The following is a 9,619-nucleotide window of genomic DNA, read 5'->3' as shown; positions in this document are numbered from 1 at the left end:
AAAACAAAGTCGTGGTTTATTGAGCAGGAGGCAATGCGAGTGATAGTCGATTGAGCTGAGATGGCTGCTTGCACGGTATAAGTCTACTCCTACTTGTAATCTCACTTTTTAAACTATTTTATTCTTTAAGTTCCAATCTAATTTCCAATTAATATGGTTTCACTCTTAGAATCAAAGCTCAAGTATCCCATCAGTGGAGGTGAGCAGTGATGATGAGGGATTAGGCTTGCACGGCTTCAACAAGGGCCAAGGATCCAGGCAGCTCACGAGGGCCAGGGATCAGGCGCAGCTCACTAGGGCCAAGGATCAGGCTAGCAAGACGAGGACGAGGACGACGACGATGATTCGGATGAGCAATAGCAGTAGCAGCAGCAGCAGCAGTAGCAGCAGCAGCAGCAGCAGCAGGAGTAGTAGTAGTAGTAGTAGTAGTAGTAGTAGTAGTAGTAGTAGTAGTAGTAGTACTTTGCATATGCTTCGCCATGTATGCTTTTGTATATCGGCTCATTTGAGCGATTTTGTATCACCCTTTTTGAAAGGGTAATTTTGTAATAAACAATGTTGTATGTCTTCAACATGTATATGCTTCTGTCACTCGATCGGTTCATTTGAGCGATTTTATATCACCCTTTCCACAAGGGAAATTTTGTAATAAAAAACTTTTTTTTGTAATTACTAAATAAAAAACATTAGTGGGGCAAAACAAGGCTTGCTATGGCCCTGTTTAGCCCCACTAATGTTTTTTTTTAGCTTCTGTTAATCGTTGCTATATAGCGATGTTTACCAGTGTTGCTATATAGCGACGCTTATATAGCGACCGTTCTTTTTCGATGCTTATAGTGACATAAATAATGACCTTTGCGCCCATCCAAAAGAAAAAAATTAGTGTAAAAAACGTCAGTATTTTCATCAGAAAAGGGCCTGTGCCTTGTAGTGAATGACCAAGAGAGCATAGAGAGCTCGTTATGTAAATGAAGAAACGTTACCAGCCCACCCAAGCATGATTGGTTGGGACAAACAAAAGGGTGGCAAAAACTAAGCACAACTTAGGAGAAAACAAGTTCAACCGAGACCACTCTATGAACAGTCTAAAAAAGAGAACATGATCAACCTTAAAGAGGTAGCTGGAACAAAAGCGAAAGCCTGTGCCAATTCCATCAAAAGTGTTGCAGGACAGCTAGAAGACCCATTTGCAATGAGCGCAGGGAATACTCCTTCGACAAAGAGAAGGTGCTAGTGCCAAGCAAGAGCAAAGAGCGAAGAAGAAGCCACTACGAGACTTGTGAGAGGTAAGCGAAGCCATTAAACAAGGCAAGAGCCAACTTGCCACCGGTGGCAACATGAAGGCCTCAAAAAGACAAAGGCGAGTGAGACAGTTACAAGACCATATGGCCAAGCAAAGAAAGAAGGCAAGGGAGTTGTTGTAATGAGAGAGGTGTTGTGGCACTAAGGGTCCAACAAGGTGGTGGGATGGTGTAAGCCATTGTTGTGGTGGCATTATCATGCCTAGCATAAAGAAGAGGGCAGTGGTAATGGCCGCACTAAAGGAAGGAGGTCTCAAGTGGGAATGGGTGGGCTTGTTTGAGTAAGGGTTCGGGAGTTTTGGAGAGTTGAGGTTAGGGTGTGGAGGTGTAGTAAACCTAACAACCAGTAGGGGGGGAGAAGGTAGGAATTAGAAGGTATATTGATAAATATGAAAAACACCAATAAAAATTTAAGAATCAAAGACAAAAAGACTAAATAAGAAATGCTTGTGGGGAGGAAAGGGGAAAGTATTAAGGCGGGGGGGGGGGGGGGGAAATAAGTAAAAAAACTACACATTAAAGAAAGGGGGGAATAGAATTATTAATGAATAAAAAGGGATGGGGATAAAGAAAGTGAGCTAAATCCCTTTCATTTATGACTATAATTCATTTATGCTTCTCCAAACAACCATTCAGGCCTCTCTAAATATTTCAACAACCTTAATGTCTAAAGGCAAAAGTGAAAGTTACATAAGCGGGGTAAAGTTTGAATATTAAAATAGAAACATAAAGGGGGCTAGGGTGTTAATTCTATATATATGTGAGGACGGGGGGCGTGAGGACCAATAATTTAGGGGTACAAATTCTGCCAAAGAAAGGGAGTTTGTGTGTATGGGCGTGTGTATGAGTGTGTGTGCATGTGTGTTTTCGTAAAGTATAGAAAGTGTGTGTGTGTGTGTGTGTGTGTGTGTGCATGCATACTTATGCATGAATGCATGCATGCAACATGCTCATGCACACCTCGTATGCACCATAAATTTTATTCATTGAACATAATATTGTATTAGTAGCAATTCCATTTAGGGGCACCATGCTACTACTACTTAGAAGGGTACTTGGAAAGGAGAAATGAAATATTGCTTGTTTATTTGAGCTAGCAAAACAATTCCTATAAGGAATAAGGGAACAATTTGATCAAAACGGTTCTTACCTACTAGTCATATGCAAAAAGACTCCCCCATTACTCATTCATAGATAGTATCAAATCCTAAGGGGATGATTCACTATTTTCATTGAATTCATTTCTTCTAGCAAGGCTATTAGGAAGTTTTTCTTCCTCATTCAAAGCAAGGGCCACAATGATATGGTACAATGGTATAATCAAGGTATAATTGATCCCATATTTAGAGGCAAGCTGCCAAAACAATAATGGCGACCCAAAGAGACATTAATCTTATATAAGACTATGTACTATAAAGAGTCTAGAGTCACATCATAGTAATTAATTTTTTTAGACATTGCCTTAGCAACCGTAAGGAGTAGGAATACTAAAGGTTATAAGCAAAGGAAAAGACAACAATAGAGCTAGATATTCTTGAGTTTGCTATTTTGTGGGACCCAATGAGAACTTTCACCTTATTTAAGTGTTTGAGATGCAATATGTTTGCTTAGCTTAAGGTATTAAAGTGATGGAGCATGAAAAATTGGCATTTGAAATGCAACCAAAATAGTAAGGACATGTTTTAAGAATCTTGAAACTCTTGGCCCTACTTTTGGGAAGCCTAAATGAGAGATGATTTGCAAATACTTTCTTGTATGAAACTTAGTAGCTTTCCTTAGTTTGTAAATTCGTGAAGGAAGATGTGTTAGATTACATCTCCCTTAAATTGATCTTGTAATTGAACTTATATAATGTGATTGATTGTGCGAAGGCTGATAGAGGTCATATTAATAAAAGTGTGATGTGATTGATTAACTTGGAGTCAAAAGCTACAGGAAATCCTTTTCGATATAGAGAGATGAAGAAACACAATTCGAAAAGATCCGACCTTCGTAAAGATGCGTGGATGATCCGATTAGATTAGGAAAGAAAAAGGAGTCTTGGGAAAGTGGGGGAGATGGGTGGGTTGGGATGCGATTTTGTTACTTTTTGGAAAAAAGGTGTGGAGTGACGTGCATGGGAGCAGGAGACCTCCCAACAAAAAGGCTAACAAGCCAAGAACCTTGTGAGCCTACATATAATAATAAGGAACGAGAACATCGACTGCATGGCCAACGAGACAACTGCGTGCCTTCGCCTCCACCAACCTCCTATTTTCTCCTCGCAGTTCATTTCGCTCCTCTTCCCATCTTTCCATCTCATCCCAAATAATATTTCTGCATTCAATCGCCCTCTCCCCCCTCACTTTCCAGCGGCGGGTTTAGCGTGAGCTTCCTCGTACCCTTCAGCATCCTTCCCATTCGCCCTCATGTCTCATACCAGCTGAATATCGTGCCCGTTTGCAACTTCCTACTTCAACATTCCTACGTAATTGCCAGAGTCAAGTCTACGTGCCGTCCTCTCGGCCTCGGGAATCTATGAAAGGAATAAATGAGCGGTAAGGAAGCGGTTCATCAACTTATTCTGGCTAAATTAAGGTCACACGATGCGCACATGTAGTCCGTGTTGCAGCTAAAGCGTCCCCATCGTTGCTTCGAGCCTCCAAAGTCTGTGCTGCCCATGATGCATGCAATAAAGTTCTGCTCAGATTATAAATCTGCAACGATCATCAAATTTCTTCTACGATCATCAAATTTCCTCTAATACCCCTGCAAGGGTTGCAAGGACCATAATGAAACGCTCAGGTTTGGGAGGACTTTGCAACTCCACGATCTCGATTCGGTGAGCTTAGTGATCCTCTCGCATATAAAGTAGTACTCCCAATTGCCGAGAAGAATGTCTAGTTTGAGGAGTCCGTCACTGAAATATAAGAGATTGGGCAATGGCCATAACCCCATTTGTTAGGTATCTTCTGAGGCGCACAGGTAAACGTTAGATTATAAGCTTGGGCAGAAATCTCGACTCTAGTCTATATGAGACTACGTTTTTGCAGGAATTACAGCCCGTCTGACGCACTCATTAGTCCTTTTTTACCTTTTTGCAGCATTAAGCAGACAGGTGCAGGGTCTTGATAGAGGTAATGTACTGTAGTGAGCCATCATCAACAGCTATTTCATGGAACTCTTGAGCGCAGAAAGCTACCAGAGGTGGATAGTCGATATAAACTTCGAAGTCAAAATCCGATCAAGGCTTACCGTCCTTATAGTCCCGCCAATGAGCATGATGTTCTTTCAAATCACCGTCTAACGCGTTAAATTTGGTTATATCAAAACGACTGATTTTTTTCGTCCTCCTGATGGCCAATGAATTCGTATTAGTCTGCGATCGACACTTAAAAGCCTTGCACAAAGATGCTCAGTGAGGGTGTAACAATTTCTTAAATCCTGGGGACATAGGATAGTATCCTGACATAGATGAGCACAAGTTTTCGGGGTGCGCGTTAATTTTTTGCATTTATTTTTCCTATTTATAAAAATAAAAGTTAGTCACTCAGTATATATCGACAGCTGGTGGCCGGGCTATATGTAGTTACGGAAACTGAAACTTAAATACTTGCAGGAAGGAAAGTCCGGAGGGTCATATAACTTTCTTCTATGTAGAAACAGTTCCGCAGCTCCTTGGAGAAGAACGGCGGCCTGCATATACAGCTGGTTTACCTCTGTCAAGGCCGTGCACCTGTCTGATGTAAGAGCTTGTTTCAAGAGGCAGTTCATTTGGTCAGCGGGCCGAGCTAGTCGAGCGGCCGTGGACGCAGAGTGAAAGCCCCTATTCAAAGGGTCATTATCGTGCGCTTCTGATGTCACATAACCCAACAGTTCCATATCCTGAGCAAGTTTGTTGTTCTCATAATGAATATCAGTTCTTTCAATGTCAGGAAGGACTGCTCACCGAGGAACGTTGTGTGTACCTCAGGAACGTTTGCTTATAGTAAGCAGGATCATCTCCGAAACCGAAAATATGCCAAAGACGTGAGAACTTTTTGCTCTGTGATTTATCCTCTCATAGTGTTACGGTTGTCTTCGCGCATTGTGTGAATCTTTGAATGGCAAATAATTTAGTTCTATGAACTGTCAGCCTCTCAGGGACGTTTGGAAACAGGGACGTTTGGAAACATAAGAATAGAAGAATCAGCTATTATTCGAAAGAGAAAGAAGTAGTCGTTAACGGAGAGTTAGTTTACCGAACAGGAAAATGGTGTTTTGGGAGAATTGGCTTTGTCAATACTTTCCTGAGGAGGAGTCACTCATCAAGGAGAGTTAGCTTTATATATGGATATATTGTCTATATATGCACCCAAAAGAATGTACGTGCGTTTAGGCCCAATCCTCTCGTAAGCAGACAAGCACACATATAGCACAATTGTGATATTTTCATGTTAGTTTCGTTAAGAAGAAAAACTTTTATATTTGTGTCAAAAGTTTGTATGCTTGTTTAAAACATTCGCCAGGATTCGAAACTTTTATGTGAAAATTTTTGAAGTGTCGTCAGGATTTACATATTTTACTTCAAAATTCAAAAGAACTATACAAATTTGTGCTATATGCTATCAATATTGTGAAACTGTTAAAAAAAATCTCTATAAACTCTCGCCAATATTTTATATTAACATATAAATATACCTTCGATAAAAACATCCATGATTATACACATGCATGCAAATGTCAGTGTAAGTGTGCATGTGCACATGCACACACGTGTGTATGTTTGTGAAACCACACACACATGCACACATATAAGCATACACATGCACATGCACACAAACACACACAGATGTCCACACATGTGCAAGTGGTCACTGTTGTATACTCGCACATATGCATGCTAATACACATAAGAATAAGAGGAAATATTTTTTGTACATATTCTTAGGGAGAGAAGACAAATATTAGATGGAAGCTCCACTACCTAAGTATCCAACACAAGCCTTATGAAAGGGAAAGGCAAATATCGAACCCTCTTATGTAGGGATTGCATGCATTAGGAAAAAAGGGAACTCATTTTGGGACCTTTTGGCCAAAATGAAAAATCCCTCTCCCTCAATATCAAGAGGGTTAACGTAATGTTGAGCAAATTTAAAAAAACAACATAATTTCACATAAGTGATCTAAAAAATACTTTATGAATATACAACCGTAAATAATAATTGAAATGGTCTTTTTTGGATCTTGATAAGATTCTAAACTTGACAATATCACTTTGAGTAGATCAAGAACTCCAACATTGTGTCCCTCCTCAACTAGTCTTCCAGCTTGCATTTCACCCATTGGCATGTAATTTAATTCTCTTTCATGAATCAAAGATCCAAATGTGCTCTCTCCTAAACTAGTTTCCCTTCTTATATATCACGTATTGGCATATTCTGGTCTCTTTCATGAGTTGAGCATTCTCTCACTTCCCCTTGTAAAATAGTTCTCTTGCTTGCATTTTGTCGTATGCAGGTTCAATTCTCTTTCCTGAATCATCCATGGTGACAAGCAACGTAAGACATCCGAAAGAGAAATGGTGTGTGATTCAGAATGCAAAAGATCTTGACATAGAGGTGAGAGTTGTATATCATCAATCTATAGCCTGCATATCACTTGTAAAGGTTGCAAAGATATAAAATTATGAGAACATAAATATGAGCTATTTGCTTTGTTGACATGTTTCTTTGAGTTTTAGATTGAATTGTCTCCTGTAAATTTGCAATGGGCCATGACTCTGTGTTGTGTGAAAATATAGCGGACCAAGATATAGACGTAGCTCTTTGCCTTGTTCAGTAGGAAAATTGTAGTATCAAGATAGACTTACAACATAGTTAGCTCAATCAAGTATGTCATTTTTACCAACTACTAGACAAGGCATGTTGTCTCAGGGGGTTTTGCCTCCAAAAATTTTAGTGTACCACGTGCATTCAAAAGGAGGGGTATTTTAATCCCACTTTTGGGAAAAACTTAACAAGATTACAGTAACAGGAGGAGTTCTAAATTCAAATTTATGAAAAAATGTGTTAGTCTATAAGTAAAGAGGGGTGCCTTTATTGGGGGGGAAATTTTAGTTGAGGGGTTTTTTAAATATCCCTGGAAGCCACATGATACCTAGGGTTTCTTAATAGTGCACCCCCCGAGCATGGTGTGTTGAAAAAATAAGATTTCCCAGCATGGAACACCATGGACTAGCCAATTCCTCATGGTATTGTAATAGAGAGATATAGAGCCAAGTTGTTTACCAAAGTACAATCATAACCAATTTAAAGTACAACCATGATGTCAATATCCCCTCTTGTGCAAATGAAGTGAGAGGTTGCTGACATGAAGGGTTCTCAAAAGTTGGGTAGTCACCAGGATCTAGAGGATGCAACTCCTTTGAACAATGGGCTCACCTCCAAGAAGATGATCCTCACTTACTAGTTAATCATCATGTCATGGTGGATCCTTCTCATGCAATCCCTAATCAGCTAGAAGATATCAATCTCCCATATAAGCTAATCCTACAAAAGTAGGTCCTCATGGGGGGGAAGCAGCTCCTCCACTTTGGAACTCTCCTCTATTAGAATGGTGTCCTCATCCCTCTTGTCCTTTACACCACTTGTGGCACCAACCATGACAGCTGGATCCTTATTGATGGGCTCCTTTACTCCAAAAACTCTAGCTCTTGATCTCTCTCTAGGTGCTCCATAACTTATAACTTAGGAGCTTTTCTATGGATATGGATTAATATCTATCCATGTAGACTAATCTATAACTATACTCTGTAATCTATAAGCAAGAACAAGATAGCTAACCAAGGAGCTTTTCTATGGCAATGGATATATTTTCATCCATATAGACTAATGTATAACTATGCTCTCTAATCTATAAGCAAGAACAAGTGTAACAAATATTGAATTATATTTTGTCTCCTACTAGAATATGTACAAAAGTTGTTGTGAATATACATGATTTATATGTTTACCCTCTCTAGTTATACCCCTAGAAAGTAGGTATCTAGAAAATACTTGGCATGGAGCAGTGTCCTCCACCCATGTCAATATCTTTCTATTGTGGTGCCTACACGTACGTAACCTTAAGATATCATGTTTGTGTAGGAAGAAACAAGGAATATTGTTGAACAACAAAAAAATCTCTTGCTCTTAGTCACAAGTTTGAACAAAATCCAGTAGATTTACATTTGGATAGCAATGATCCAAGAAACACTATATTGGATAATTTGGGAATCTCCCTAGTCCCACCTTCAAGTAAGGGGTGAAGTTTCGACCATGTGGCCAAAATGTGAACACATATTTGAAAGTGGGACTTGGGAGTATTCTCTAATATGATGTTTAGGATGGATTAGACTACTTTCAAGTAATGGGTTAAGATTTGACCATGTGGCCAAATCTTAACCATATTGGGAATTCCCAAACTATGTGAAAATTCCCAAATTTCCTAATATGGTGTTAAGACATCCAACAGCCTTTTTTGGCATCTGTAAGATATAATCCTATTGTTAATCATGTTGGACGAATCATTTAGAAGTTTAAAAGAACGATAGTAAAGACCACATACATACATACATACATACATACATACATTCATACATCCATACATACATGCATGCATGCATGCATCCATGCATGTATGCATGCATGCATGCATACATACATACATACATACATACATACATACATACATACATACATACATATATATATATATATATACATACATACATATATATATATATATATATATATATAGGTACCACTCTCTGTCTCTCTCTTTTGTTACAACCACTTATGTCCATATGGTGCCAAGGCATATGCTGAATATCACAACCTTCCCTTTGTCTTTGAATGGCTCTTGTGTTATCCATGTATGGGATCCAGATGGCTCTTGTATTAACCTTGCCAATTTTGGAAATCTCGGTGTCTACCTCGATCCTGAGCCATTTTTGTGGCTCAAAATCTGCAGGGTTTGGAAGGACCGAATCCGTCTGCAGGGTTTGGAAGGGCCAAATCCGTCGACGGATTCAGCCCTTCCAAACCCTGCAAATTTTGAGCCACAAATGGCTCAGGATCGAGGTAGACACCGAGATTTCCGAAATTGGCAAGGTTAATACAAGAGCCATTTGGATCCCATACATGGATAACACAAGAGCCATTCAAAGATAGAGGGAAGGTTGTGATATTCAGCATATGCCTTGGCACCATATGGACATAAGTGGTTGTAACAAAAGAGAGAGACAGAGAGTGGTACAAGGAATGGGGTTGGCCCTCCCTTCAAAAGGTGACCTATATAAAAGGCCAAGTGGCTCACTT

At 39.6% G+C, this 9,619-nt stretch overlaps 1 protein-coding gene across 5 annotated transcripts; it reads left to right on the top strand.

The window, feature by feature from the left end:
* The first annotated feature begins 4,022 nt into the window (after positions 1 to 4,022).
* On the top strand, positions 4,023 to 6,899 carry LOC147884242 (uncharacterized). Of its 5 annotated transcripts, XM_087398998.1 has the most exons (4): positions 4,029 to 4,122; positions 4,900 to 5,025; positions 5,216 to 5,309; positions 6,780 to 6,899. In XM_087398998.1, exons 1-4 carry the CDS (start codon positions 4,073 to 4,075, stop codon positions 6,810 to 6,812), a joined length of 303 nt encoding a protein of 100 aa, XP_087255124.1. In that variant the 5' UTR covers positions 4,029 to 4,072; the 3' UTR covers positions 6,813 to 6,899. The 5 variants fall into 5 exon arrangements, 2 of the variants coding, with proteins under 2 accessions (XP_087255124.1, XP_087255123.1); XR_015543689.1 differs by having other exon boundaries at positions 4,023 to 4,122; positions 4,385 to 5,309; XR_015543690.1 differs by lacking the exon at positions 6,780 to 6,899 and adding an exon at positions 4,385 to 4,417 and having other exon boundaries at positions 4,023 to 4,122; positions 4,900 to 5,656.
* The last annotated feature ends 2,720 nt before the right edge of the window (positions 6,900 to 9,619 follow it).

The sequence above is a fragment of the Dipteris shenzhenensis genome, chromosome 27 (genome assembly GCF_047967505.1).
Source record: "Dipteris shenzhenensis isolate YYH24624 ecotype China chromosome 27, Dip_SZ_1.0, whole genome shotgun sequence".
NCBI lineage: Eukaryota > Viridiplantae > Streptophyta > Polypodiopsida > Gleicheniales > Dipteridaceae > Dipteris > Dipteris shenzhenensis.
Note: the sequence above shows the minus strand (reverse complement) of the source record. Positions and strands in the feature narration are given on the sequence as shown.

Coding starts and splice junctions, on each gene's coding strand:
- LOC147884242 (XM_087398997.1), top strand. CDS start 4,073: ATGAAACGCTCAGGTTTGGGAGGACTTTGCAACTCCACGATCTCGATT. Junction 4,123..4,899: donor AACTCCACGATCTCGATTCG/GTGAGCTTAGTG, acceptor AAATACTTGCAG/GAAGGAAAGTCCGGAGGGTC. Junction 5,026..5,215: donor AGGCCGTGCACCTGTCTGAT/GTAAGAGCTTGT, acceptor TTTCAATGTCAG/GAAGGACTGCTCACCGAGGA.